Raw genomic sequence first — 14,701 nt, forward strand, 5'->3', positions numbered from 1 at the left:
ATCCGTAGGCGTACGCAAAGGTGTATATAGCAAATACATTCCGATATAATATTGTTAAGAGAAATACCAGGGGGTTAGGGAAGGCAAATAAAGCAACGATATTAGTCAGCAGCTTACAATTAGTCAGCGGCAAGTTTATTCAGTTGGCTTCAGTTATAAGCACCGAAGAGTAACCGCTCAAGAGCTCGACAAACTCAAGACTGCCCGATTTTCGGTTGTTAAGAAGATTCTGGTGTTCTCGCCCCTCTTCCGTCCCAATTTCGTTGCCCGGTGGCTGTGATAAGCTCGTTCTGTGAATACCTCTCCCGCGGCGTAACCACAGACGTTAACGATTTTATGCTTGTGTTGACTTAATGTTTCCTTATGTTAATTAGGTTAACTTCAACTTCGGAAAACTAAGGAATCTATAAGGTTGTATATACCCCGTCAACGTTTTTATGGGTGCGAATGATTTCGTAGCTTACTTGGTAACGTGCTTGCCTAGTAACTGTTAGGTCGCGGGATCGAGTCTCGCTGTTGAGCTACGAACTCATTCGCACCCATGAAAACGTTCAGTACATTTAAGTCACTTTATATTTTAGAAATGCGTTTTTCTCGGCTATTCTTCGCTATCTAGTTCGATGGCTTTGTGCACTTAATAGTTAATAAGTAACCTTCCTCCATGGTAAGTATGGAGATATTCTGAGACCCGACTACCCCACCATCTCCTTGTATGCCTGTCATCTGAATTTGTGACTGTTGGTTACCCTGACAAACAACTGCTCTTGAATATTAACCATTGACATTCTTATATGTCTATGATTTTAACGCATACGCGTCAAACTATAGCAGTCGACAGATCATTCTGTCGATAGATAATCACTCTGTATGCATAATAATACAGTGCACCTTATAAACAAGTTCGAGAATCTGAACCACTTTTATTGTATGTTGCAGATTTCAACTGCAGAATGGAGCTGTAACACATCAAAGCAAAGAGTGGAGAATAAAACAAAATACATATCCTAAGCTGATTGGAAAGAGGCTAGCTAAACAATTGCGTGTTCTACCTGAAGTTAGTTAGAGAGCTTAGGTTAGGTTAGGTTACTTAGATTAAGTTCAGCTTGAACATGTGCCTGGAGAGAATAAAAATTATCATGATAAAAAAGCGGAGTAGGAGCTATATTCGTGCCCAGTGAAAGATCTGCTTGAATTAAGCAGAAAATTGACGAGATGTCTCGGGGATTTTGTGATAGATTTGGCATCAGAAATTCTCGAAATGATTGAATAAAACGTGAACTCATGGTGCACTTTTTTTCCTATAGATTTTGTGGGAAGTTCCGAACTTAAGTTGCTGGCTTTATCATTCCTTGGAAAAAAATGGTGCATTGTATTAAAAATGCAAATAGTGGGTAATTTTCAGCGAATATGTAGCTGTGTGAAGACGAGTGCTGCGTTTACACCAGAAGGCTTGAGCTGCAATGGCACAACTACCCGTGTGAACGCAGGAGGAGCCGAAACAAGCGATGCTATTGCTCGAGTCAGACGACGCATATCCGCATGTGCGTTGACTGAAGACATATATGTATAAGATGTCCCAATTTAAAACACGCATCATGCTTGCAGCCGACCTAATAGTTCAAGTGGAAAATGTGTCATACAAAATTGGTATGGTTCAGAAATGCACACAAAGAATTTCTTCCATGCAGCCCAGCATCATAACTGACAATGCTGTGGAGGATGGACCATTTTTTAAAATGGAATCATATATTTTTACTTCAACTCAAATATTCTTTATTAGAAAATGTACAACTTTCTCATGAAATTTTTTTATAAAGTGAATGTTCGTGAGGTACAACAAAAAATCGAATTCTGCAAGACACGGGGAGGTTAAGACATAATGAATAGACTTACTAATGCGTACAGAGCAATTCCAACGACAATCCTTTGAATCCACCTCCTCGTGTTTTGCAAAATTTGATTGTTTGTTGTAACTCACGAACTATTCACTTTATAAAAAAAAATATGATGGTGGACCGCATGAAAAAAATTCTTCATGTATCCCCTTCTGAACCATACAACTTTTGTAGGACACATTTTCCAATTGAACCATTAGGTGGGATGAAAACGTATTGTATCTTTCAAATCGGGACGCCCTACATATGCATTCAGTCAATGGCATGTGTAACACATGCTATTTTTGCAACATGTATAAAGAAAAGTCTAATCTGAAATTCGCCGAAGGTGCCACTGAAAGCACGTGAACTTGAGGTTCAGGAATTTACATTTATTATCAATGACCTAGTGACGTTGACGCACCAGATTTGCAATTATATAGGTAATAAATGATGGAACGATGAGAAAAAGAAGAGAATCACGTTACCTAACGCATACACGAAGCGCTATTGCTCCGATTGGGATTCATCGATATAAAATAAAGTGCTATCGCGCCGCTTGGTATTTCTCGACATCAAATAAACAAAGCGCTATCGCGCTGCTTGGGTCTTTTCGTACTCGTTTAGAGAAAGCCCGATTGCGCTGTTTAGGATTCTTTGACAGTGTTTCTTCAATACCCCCTGGGACTCAAACGGTTGCGATAGAAATTAAAAATAAAATACGTAGTGTCTTTCTTGCGATACATGCAGTAGGTACGAGATAGCGAGAAGAAACAGAAAAGAACACAGATTTTCTTAACGTATTGTTACGGTTTCCCCCTTCGAATATGCATGTATTCATTTAATTAAGCAAAATGAAGATCTGATGTTCCCGGACAACGATCGTCTCTTGAAATCAACGAGCATCTTTCTGGATTTTTCCTTGAACGGACTTTATAAACGACACACGTCTCCTTGTACTTTTGTCCTAAATAAACCGCCCCAGTTTTTTAAATTCTCCTGATTATTTATTTTGCCCGCTTACGTAACAGTATTAACAAAAGAGAATAGAGACCATTACAACGCGATGTATTCCAAACTAGAGGGACTAGAGACGAACTACGTAACAGCTCACAGCGGTATCAGAGATGAAAGGTAATAAGAAAGATGTTCTTCCGTACGGCGCAATACTCCAAAGGCAAAGAACGACGTGTTATACCGCGCAGCGATATAAGATCGCGCACGCAGTACGCTTACGATATTAATTACTCGAAAGATATTGGGTAAGAAAGCAGATCATAATCAAGTTAGAGAAGATATATACAAGATAGAGAAGAGATAGATAATCGATCATAAGAGACAACAGTAAACTTTGTGAATTCATAAGCTAACTAATTTACCAATCACTACAGAGAAACAAGAAATGATCAAATTCAAGTGAAGCAAGGTGATTACAGGTATTCTGATCCAACGTAAGCGAAAAAATAATAAAGCGCTGCTGTTCAGCGATATCAGATAATTAATCAATTATAGTGAAACGAGATCAAGAAAATAGGCAATAGTCACTACAAATAAGTAAGTGCTACTCAGTCGCGAAATTACTTGCGGTATTAGATACGAAAAAGGAGAGATACGAGCCCACGTGACTCATGCAGAGCAGAGTGCGAGAAAATATAAGAGCGAAGAGAACGAAGATATAGACAAGATATGTTACAAGTAACTTCGTGGCTTGACAAAATAACGAAACGAAGCCTCACTTACGAAAATAGAAGAGAATATCAGAAAACAGGTACAAGAAACAGATATAGATCGAATAGAAAATTAGAGACGATGCGGTAAAAGAATTGATAATAGAAAACACGTCTGAATGCCGAATAGACTGAACTAAAGTGTGCCGGGTCGAGTGGTGCTCCTCGCGATCCCAGCCGATTTTCGGCGTGGTGCTATCACACGGTTCTCTCCTCCTCCTGTGCGATCGCTAATTGAGCCAGCAGGTCACGCGAGACGGGCAGTGGTCCATCTTCACTCAGCTTCTCATCCTTCGTTGACATATATTGAAATATCGATCCGTCGAGCGATATGTAGAGAGGTTGCAGTCAGCTGCTCCGCGCTGTTCATCAGAAGGGAAGATTCACCCCTCGCGGTATTGCGGTATCGATACGTGAGTAGATCGTGCAGATAGACGACGATAATTGAAGATATAACGATATTACTCAATATTGCAGTACCGATATCGAAAAGGTACAGATCCTATGCCGACTCCTCGGTATTCTAATATTTTCCGCACAGTCCATTTCTCTGGTGTCTCAGCTCGACACTGGCCCTATGGCACCATTGTACCGAGACATCCTGGTAGTGATGATTTTTAGATGGGGTTCCCATCCCTAATCCACCAATTTGATGTGGTGTCCATCCCTTACCAACTCGGGTTTGGTTACGAAGCTGCGGTCCTTCAATGAGTCATGTGCATCAGGCAAACATGCTCCTATTTGATGACTGATGGCGAAATGGGCGGTATGGTTTGCTCAGCACCAGGCTGATAAGTGTCGTCCACGGTTTGTGTCTCCAAGCAGCTGTAGCGGTGTTTGGGTGGTTCGGTTCCTGGCCGAGAAGTCTGGTCATTGGAGGTCTGCGTGGGCACTTCCGAACGTGTACCAGACATGACCCTATTCACAATCCCTGCAGGCATCCACCTGAAGTGGGGTTGGGGATATTCCGATCTCTGTAGCTGACGGTCTGAAGCTGTTGACCCGGTCCGTGACCTCTGCGTTGCAATATCCGGTTCTCTCGAAGCGATGCTAATGAAACTGGCTCTCGTAGTGCGATACAAAAGGTAGAAAATAGACAAGTATTAGCTTAATAAATGAATATCACTTAAAATTAGCTAGTCGTTTCTTTGGAGTATTGGCCTTCGACGTGTTTTCGTCGTTATTCTGTGGAGGAAGAAGTAATTTATTATAGCCCATGTGACATAGTAGAGGAAGATCACCGGTTGTGGCCATGCTTCGATTGTGATCACCTTTGGATAATTTTCGATAGGAGGCAGATACAGTCGATACGACAATTGTCGTTTGTGCCCAATGTAAGCACGATGATTTCGTGCTGACACCGAAGTCAAAACATCCATATGATAAGTTAGCTGCGGTCGGTAACATTGTTTCGTGCGAGTCAGTCAACGCTGATGTAAATACTTATCGTGTTAAAAGTGCGACAAATTACACTCCGTCACTGCAAACAGGTGAGTAAAATCATGTTTCGAAATGGAAACCAATATATTATGTGTATCGGTTGAAGCAAAAAGTTCGCACCAGAAAATTTGCTGGTTTTTTTTTTGACAGCCCCGCTTTTTCTAGTAGTAGCCACACAAATGTCACCGGTTGTGGTCATCCACGCATTGTTCGCATGTAATTGAGAAAAAAATTTAAATCGTCAGAAAAACAAAAAAAAATTTATTCATTTTGGCGACTTTAAACTCACTTTAACGGCTTCATTAAATAAAGCACGGTGTTGAACAATCACTTCACACGTTCTTAAGCCTCGTGCGATTGCAGGCGCTGACATGCATGTCGGCATTTACACCTGCAAACATTGCGAAACACGCGCGAAATAATCCTCATTTGAACGAGTCGTTTTTGAGCCGTACCGGACGTGGCCCGGGAGTTTGACCAAACCTCGATAGATAGACGTCTTATATACCTGAAACTAGACCCTTGTAGTAATAAAACCTCCAACTTTTGACAGAAAGTTTCGTAGTCTGATTTTGAAAACCAGTTCTTCGCGGCTGCTAATCACAATCTTTGAGAACGCTTCGGAAGCAGCGAATCTTGTGGCTAATCTACACGGTTCAACCATTACCGTTTTATCGTCTTTGTCTCCAACAGACATGATGAATTACGAAAAATTGAGTTCCGCTCTTAAATTTCAGTACGGGAGTGAACATCTCAAAAAATTATGTTTGATCCAACTTCTGCAGAATAGACGCCAAAATCGCAACGAAGATTTAGCCTCCCTGGGGTCAAGAGATAGATTGTTTAAGTAGAGCCGTAATTCCGGATGCAGATGGCCTGAAAGGTATCTTTGCAGTAGAAGCATTTGTAAAATCTATACGTGATCCCGATATTAGACTCGTGGTTAGCAAGCACCTCAGAGGTTGCTACGCTTCGGGAAGCTATAGTTACGGCTCTTGAGATAGTCGCCTTGAAGTCTAGAGAACATCTAGGAGTAGCTAAAATTCGTTAAATTGAAGTTTCAAAAAACGTACCTGAGGAAAGACAGAATGTCGGTTCAGAAAATACCTCGTCTAACAGGCAAAAAAAGAATCAAAAATTTAGAAATAAGAATAATCGTGGTTTCTCTCGGAAACATAATAATAACTGTCAAGAAAATTGTGGCAATGAACCTGTTCAACCTGTCCCGATCTGTTTATTTTGTAAAAGAAAAGGACATGATGCCAATCATTGTTTTACATCGAAAAAGTTTGCTCGCGAACCGCCTCAGGACTTGAGTCCGAGAACTTCGGAATGGCGTAATAGGGACACAACTAAGAGGGATGATGATCCTCAACCAAGTTCCTCGACCGGAGCTGGTACGAAAAACTAGCTCCAGATGATTTAGCAGGGCGGAAATCATCGCGAACCTTGGGTAGTAAGAGCCCTTCCAGTACTCAGGTTTTGGTTACAAATTTCAGGCAGTCTGATCTTTACGCTCGCGGCTCTTTCAATCCGATGATCAGATTTTCCCCGCTTTACCTCTGTGAACTTCCACAGGAGAGACGACCCCAGTTTTGAGACAGGTTACTGTTCAGATTAACAATTTCAGTTGTACTCTCCTCATAAGGTTTATATCGCAGATATCGAGGATGAAGAAATTTTGGGAACAGACTTCCTTACAGCTCAGAACTGTATTATTTCAACAAAAGGGAATTCATTAGCCTCAAATAATCGCTAGATAGCTCTTTACGCAAATAGAGATGGAATTTATTGGTCTCCCCCTAGAATACGAGAAATAGAATACTCTCAGAACAAGTCTCGACACCAGTTTCCCTCGCACCTACAGAATCTGTTGGAACAATCTCTGCCGCTCTAAACGTAGTTCGGGTAGACTTGCTTAGGTCCCTTTTACTAGAGTTTGCAGATTCTTTCGTTAAAAATAGCGGTGATAAAGAGAAATGTTCTTCCGTTAAGCACAAGATTGACGTTGGACATAATTCTCCGATTAAGCAAGCTCACAGAAGACTCGGTCTGAACGGCCGGGAGGAGATGAAGAAGCTCGTCGAGGATATACTGGCAAACGACGTCATCGAGCCCTCCTCCAGTCTTTGGGCCTCGTTAATCGTACTGGTGAACGAGAAAGACAAAACGAAGCAATTCTGCATTGACTACAGAAAACTAAACGACATAACCAAGAAGTGTTCCTACCCGTTGATCAGGATTGATGAGACTTTCGACTTGATGGCTGGAGCAATTTGGTTCAGTATCATGAAGCTACAGGGTGGGTATTGGAAAGTCGAGATGGATCCTCTAGACAAAGAAAAAAACAGCTTTTGTGACAGATCTAGGAGGATTATGGCAGTTCAAGATTATGCCTTTTGGTCTGAGTAACACCCCGGCTACCTTTGAACGTATAATGGAGGCTGTCCTCCATGGACTCATAGGAAAAATATGCCTTGTTTATTTGGACGACATAATGATTTTAAGCAAAAACTTTGAAGAAGAAGTTCACAATCTGAAAGAAGTTTTCGTCAAATTGAAAAAGGCGGGCCTAAAGATGAGCCCGAAGAAGTGCCATCTTTTTCCAGAGAGAAGTCAGCTTCCTCGGACATATTGTTTCAGTTGAGTGAGTGAAAACAGATCCAAGCAAGATCGGCAAAGTTTCTACTTGGCTCACGCCTATGAACAAGGAATAATTTCAGATTTTTTCGGGACTCCGCACCTATTATCGAAGATTCGTGAAGGGATTTGCCACCATAGCTGAACCTCTACACCATCTAACCGGAAGTAAAATTCCTTTCGAGTGGAGCTCAGAATGCGAAGAAGCTTTCAAGAAACTGAAGACTTGTCTTACTTCTTCTCCCATTTTAGCTTATCCAAAGGTTGAGCTTGCTTTTATTTTAGATATGGATGCTTCGCTTTCAGGGATAGGTGGAGTTTTGTTACAGGTGCAAGGAGAACTAGAGGAAGTAATCTGTTACTATAGCAGGGTTCTTAGCAAAACTGACAAGGAAGGAATCTCAGCCCGAACTCTCCGATTTGATTTGTTTCGTAATATGTTATAGTAGACTAAAAACTAAGCGACACGTGTTTTTTTTAACGGCCATGAAACCCTTTAAGGGGGTGAAACCACCCTTCAAAGTTAGGCATGTCAATGGGTGATTTGCCAGTTTCACCCCCAAGAACATGATATTTCTTAAACAATCCGACTGGAAATGTTGTCTCATGAAGAGAAATGGAAAATGTATTTTTCCCAAAATAAAAAAAAAAAAATTATGGGGGTGAGCCAACCCTAAATATAATCACATTAATGCAAAAAGATGTCAAATTCAAATCTGAAACTCTGAAAAAATATATATTGCGTATGAATGCAAAGGAAAATTTACGTGTTATTGGATTTTCCTGAAAAAAAATATTGGCCGGGGTAACTACCCCCGATCGCTGTTTATCTTGCGCGTATGCAAAAAATTGTCAAATTCAAGTCTAAAAATCTGAAAAAAATTTATATTGCGTATATACACGAGGAAAATACGACAAATCTTTGAATTTTCTCGAAAACCAATATTGAAGGGGTAACCCCTGAATGCTCTTCATCTTGCGGGTATGCAAAAACTGGTCAAATTGAAATCTAAAAGTTTGAAAAAATATATATTGCACATGAACACAAAAGAAAATTTACGTGTTTTTGGATTTTATCAAAAAAAAATATTGAATGGGATAACTACCCTTGAACTCTGTATGTTTTGCATATACACGAAAATTGTTAAAATTCAAGCTTAAGAATCTGAAAAAATATGTATTGCGTATAAATGGAAAGGAAATAAGACGTATATTTGGATTTTCTCGAAAATAAATGTTGGACGGAACTACCTCTAAAACGTTTTGAATTGTTAACGTTTTTTCATTTTTTCACTGTATTATCAAAGGCTCAAAAATGAGTCATCGGAAACTAAGACAATGTCGGGAACAAAGAAAGTATCCCCAGACAAAGATGCTGCTGATAACGGATAAGACGCAATATTGTGTTATGGTACAATAAGTTACTCTTGAAGTGATATCCCATCTCTTCGTTGCCAATTATTCAATACAGCTTCCGGAAGGATTGCCGTATTGCTTGGATTTAATAAAGCATGTTTACATTTGATACACTAGACGTTATTGCAGACTCGTTTAACTAAGTCGGCAGTCAAACAGTAAGTTATGCAACTGACTACCTGTGGCATGCTATAAAGACGCTCAGTGATTTCTGTGAAATCCCAGTCTTCGTGTTTAATAATTTTCTGCAACTGTTGTTCAACAGAATTTGCAAGTTCAATGGAAGTGTCGGGATTGGCGTATATTGTTTTAAGATCCCCGAGTGTCACCAAAGGCTGTGCCAGGGTATTGTCACCGATGATGGAACAATTCCCGGTTTTTAGGGGTTTCAATATATTGTACACCGATAGTATTTTGAACATGTTCAAAAATGTCAGCGTCGAAGGGTGATCGTCACAGTCACCTGCCTGTCTTACGATTCCAAAAAATTTCGTTCAAACACACACAGTAGGAACAAGCGAAAAATCAAAATGAGACATCTTGGATGAATGGGTGAATGGACGAAAATGGGATACTCTGGAAATAGGCGACTCCAATTACAGAATAAATAGATAGATTAATTATAGATTAAATCCACTTTTTTTTTCGTGCCTGTAGCTTTCCCTGGATGTACCGGCGAAGATTTGTATCTATAGCGTGTTTAGCTTTGTTGCAATGTACACTAACTTTCTTATGGGAAAGTAGCAGAGGACATTCAACGTGTCTCCAAGTGGAGGAAAAATCTGTTTTTAATTTTTCGCAACTGAGCTGCTCAATTTCGGTCTTCACAGGTGGTTCCCAACAACCACGACACACATTCAGCCGATGCATTGCAAATAACAAATTCTGTAGTTCGTGTATATCCATGATGGGGCAAGATACATTGAACCGACGAAGGTCGAGTTGTTCGCCAAGAACGTTAACTTGAATCGATAAATCTTCCGCTATAATCACTTCTTTGAATATGCCACTTTCACAAATCCCCTCAGTTTCCACAGTCTTGAGGATGTAAAATCCTGTAAGCTGCTTTTTGACACAGCTAATAATTTGTTTTATCCATCCAGGCGGCAGGTCCAGATCTGCTGTCACGATATGTTGGAAATTCAGCACGTGAGTTTCTACAGATTGTTGTTCCATTTGAATAAGCGAGGTAGATTCAATGGATGGCAAATCTGGTTCTTGAAAAAAGATCGAATCGGGAACAGAGATTCTACCGTCATTATTGTCAGACTGTAGTACGTGAATACCTGTATCATATGCATTATCCTTTTTATCTACAATTTGAGGTTTTATCTGAACCTGACCAGGTTCCACTGGATTCGTCCAATCGTCCTAAGAAAACTTCGAAAGCGCTGTACCTTTGCGCAGTCTGGGGACTTTGTACTGTGACTGTAATTCGTCGATTGAACATTTTTATTGCTATCGTGAAACTAAACAAATTAAACAAATAGTTTTGACCTCCTGCAAAACATGAAAGATTGAATTTCTAAATGAACATACCACTCCAAGCACTTTACTATCAAGACCGAGCAACTCTCGCTGCCAAAGAATTTCATTTTTGACAAAATGTTTTTCACAAACTGCTAATCTGGTTGTAATACACGCGTCTGTGCGTTTCATAGCAATTCTCCATTTTTCAGCAATTTCGAGATCTTTGGAAATTGTGAAAAAATTTACTTTTTCCGAGTTTGAAGGATACCCGGAAGTACAGCCCGGGACTGAGCACGTTGGCATGTCGCTAATAAAACTTTACCTCGCGAATAAAACGGTTTTATATATTTTACAATTTTCACTCAATTTAAACAATAAATTTCACACGTCACAACAATAACAGCACGATGCGCACAATAATCGGAGCGGTCGGAGTGTTTAAGGGGAGGCCGTGGTTTTGTTGATCTGCTTCACTCCTCGCTTTATATCGAAGATTCACACAGAACAGCCAGCGCTGCTGGTGGCGATTTCAAGAACTTCAGATTCCGAGACAAAACGCGTTTGCATTCATCGTATAGGAAAAGCAGGCTAGTGTCAGGGGGCTGCTGTGGGCGAATGCCGGGTGTTAAAAAGGGAATTTTCAGATCTTTAGAGACATACTACTAACTCACCTACGAGCATCGGCTACTAGATCACTCACTTCGTTGTCAATTCTTTCTCTTGAGGGAAAGTAATGTTACAAAGGATGAAATCACCTGTTTCACGCCCTTTTCTAGTGATCTAGTAGTTATCCTGAATGAAACTCACATATAAGCTTTCACATATCTTGAAATGAATAAGGTTGCTGCGTCGACCAGCATTCTTGTAAAAGCACACCTGTTGCAGACTTTAAACGAATATCACTCATTCTGCAATTGAAACATTTCTCTCAGCACTTCTATTTCAGTCACTTGTTTGCTTCATAAGCTCAGAACCCCATATTTTATTGCGTTACTTCACCCAAAGTCACTACATCACGCAAAAGATTCAAAAAATGGAATTTTCCAAACTGGGTTCATATGCGATCGATATTTGAAAAGTGCGGGTGCCGAAATTCAGCACCCGGTATTCATTCCGGTTTTTTGCGACACCGCGTGGAAGCTCAGATGAATTTTTGTGATATTCTTGAGTTTTCGGCGACGCGCAAGCCACATGAACGATTTACATTGATTGAAACATATTATTTCAGCTATTTACCACATTTGTTGCAGTCCTGGTTACGGTCTATCCGGTTGGAATCTGGAACGCACAAAATTACACCGTTCTCGGCACATGCGCGATAATTCATTCTGGTGATGAATATTGTAAATTAGAGAAAACAATTTTTTTACTAGTAATTTTGATATTTACGGCTGAATTATTTCGCGATGCTGGTTGCGCAAAAGACACGCTAACGATTAGCACCACAATGTATTTGGAATTCTATAAGTTTTTCGCATAATACTATTTTCAAACATCGCGTGTTGAAGTTTAGCACCTCAACCTTATTTGCATTTTTCTAAAAAACAAGTGATCGCCCCAACGATAGCGAGTGATATTCCTCATATTGAAGACACGCTCAAACAATTTGAATTTCTTTCAGTACTAGCACAGCAAGGCGGGTTCTACACGCAAATTCCTGTTACCGACACTTACCGACATCCTCCCCAGACTCAAACCCTTTTTCTGCGATGACGTCACAGTCTCACGTACCGACTTGAGGTCAAAAACGTGCAACCTTACCGACAGTTCTATCGGCCGAAGGTCAAAATCGTGCTGTCTTACCGACCAAAGGTCAAAGTCTCTATGTAGTGCGCGCCTGCTAACGTTAGAGGGCGCAGCTGGGGGCGTGAATTTTTTTACCGTCCCGCATTCTTTTCCCACGATAGCACTGTTGATGTGTAATGTCAACCACCCCACATTCTTTTTCCACGGTAGGACTGCTGATGTGTACCGTCAACCACCTCACATTATTTTCCCACGTTATCAACCACGTGACATTCCAAAATTGATGGTTCTGAGAATTGTTTTTCATCCACTTGGAAAACGCTGATGCGTAACATCAACCACCTCACATTCCTTTCCCACGTTATCAACCACGCGACATTCGAAAATTAATGGTTCTGAGAATTGTTTTTCACTTACTCGGATGCCGGTTTGATATCAACCACGTGACATTCATTACCCCCACCAGATTTTGAATGCAAGTGGGGAGCGGTATTATAAAATGTAGAACCGAAAACTTCAGCGTCAGTCTGAAGCCGTTCTTTTTGCAACTGAAAAGTGTTCTGGAACAACAACGTGAATTAAAGAAACGACTAGAATTGCTCGTCAAGAATATTGGAGGAGTAAAACATCTACTGCAAATTAGAACTCAACTAAATCAACTCGCAAGAGATTTTGAGCAAACACGAATTAACAGTTACGATCATGGACTTCTCAAAATTGAACGAAATTTCGCGGCTGGAGACACTTCTGTCCTCGAAAAAGCTTTCGGACCTCGAAGTATACATCGAATACCGAGTCAGCGGCGTTCGTCAGGTTGGAACTAAATTTGGTATTGAAATCGTTCTGGACTTGGAGGACTCTTTCACGATTATTCTACCGAACCGATTGACCAAGGCCCTCTAAGAAGATGATGATTTGTTCCAGAAGGTGACGACAGCCAGTAAGGAGATACGGTTGCATCTACGCTATCTTGGTGGACCGAACGGTCAACTTGAATTCATATACGTATAATCTGAGTATCACATGCACATATCCAGTATCTTGTAATAGTCTTACGTTCAATAAATAAAGATTAAAAATCTAAATGATTTTCGTTCAACGTTAAGCCATCCTGTATACCTTTAACCCTACATAAGTTTTGTACCTTGTAATTGTAACCAGAATTGAGTCTTAAAATCAAAGAAACTGTTACTCCGAACACTAATAAGCAACAATGAAGTGTTGCAAGCTGCGTTTGCGCCTTGTAACTGTACTGTGAACTCTATGATGAATTTTGAATGGGTTCAATCAAGACCAGAGTTCAAGGTCGATCGATAGCAGCGGTAGAATACATTTGGAGCCAAGGATCTGCGGTGTTGGGTTACTATCGTTCTCGGAATGCAAGACATGACTCGGTGTGAGTACAGCTCGGTCAAGGATGGAGAGCAAGGTTGAATATTACATAAGCTTCGTATTGAAAAAATTTCTCTCTTGAGAGCTAAGGTAAGGGTGTAAAATTTATTCACAAATATTCTTTGAAAAACAGTTTTATTGAGTACAATTTTTAGGCTACAATTGACAATTACTTCACAACGATAGTACAAAAATTTTATTCAACGGTATCGTAACCAGGATGATATATTCGCCAGGAATGCGGGACCGTTCTTGTAGATGCTTCTGCGCAGTAACACAAATCGTACACCCTCGCCGTTTGAACAGTATGATGATTTTGTAACCAATTTTGAAGTAACAAAACGTTTTGTGCTGCACAGATTGCGTTGGATATTGTATGCACGTCACATCTTAGAGACACAGCTGAAGTTTTTTACAAGGTTTGAAGGGACGGATAGCCAAAGTCCAGCAAATCGATGATTTGAACTTTGTGGACAATTTTAAGCAACCAATCTCGTTTTTCTTCTCCTTCTACGTACACGGTTTCAGCTTTGCACAGCCTGTCTTCAATGGTCCATTCAACTTCCTCAAACGGTATGGTTCCACAGCTCCAAGGTAACCCGTGAAAATCGCGTTCCAACCAAGAATTTTGGTTTTTGTATTTGACGTCTGGACAATCTCATTCGTAAGGTGGCTTGAAGAAAAAACATTGATGGAGATGCTTCCGAGTAGATTGAAATTATAGCCAAGGTGGAAACGGGCCAGCTTTCATACCAATTGTACATCAAAGATTCGTTTTGTTTTGAACAGTCAATAACGAATAAGGGGACGTCTCGAAAGAATTCACTCTGTGTCAACAACGGCTCGGGGTTCTTGTCGTAGTAGGTAGCTTGGAAGTTTGCGTACACTCGTACAGGAGGGCGTACAGATTATGACTCATGTTGAGGTTCAGGTTACCGTACGGATAAGATTGAGAGTTTGAAAATAGCTTGACGTCCGTGATATTGCAATGATCGA

General features: G+C 40.5%; 1 protein-coding gene across 2 annotated transcripts in view; it reads left to right on the top strand.

Moving 5' to 3' along the window:
* Positions 1–1,455, top strand: part of LOC124182978 (tRNA-uridine aminocarboxypropyltransferase 2) — a 60,011-nt gene extending 58,556 nt beyond the window's left edge. The window contains exon 5 of one of the 2 annotated variants that reach the window (XM_046570869.1): positions 937–1,447. In XM_046570869.1, the coding sequence (XP_046426825.1) occupies positions 937–1,063 (127 nt within the window). In that variant the 3' untranslated portion in view covers positions 1,064–1,447. Of the gene's footprint in view, positions 1–936 lie in introns of both variants that reach the window. The other variant, XM_046570870.1, reaches the window with a different exon arrangement.
* The last annotated feature ends 13,246 nt before the right edge of the window (positions 1,456–14,701 follow it).

The sequence above is a fragment of the Neodiprion fabricii genome, chromosome 5 (assembly GCF_021155785.1).
Source record: "Neodiprion fabricii isolate iyNeoFabr1 chromosome 5, iyNeoFabr1.1, whole genome shotgun sequence".
NCBI classification, from domain to species: domain Eukaryota; kingdom Metazoa; phylum Arthropoda; class Insecta; order Hymenoptera; family Diprionidae; genus Neodiprion; species Neodiprion fabricii.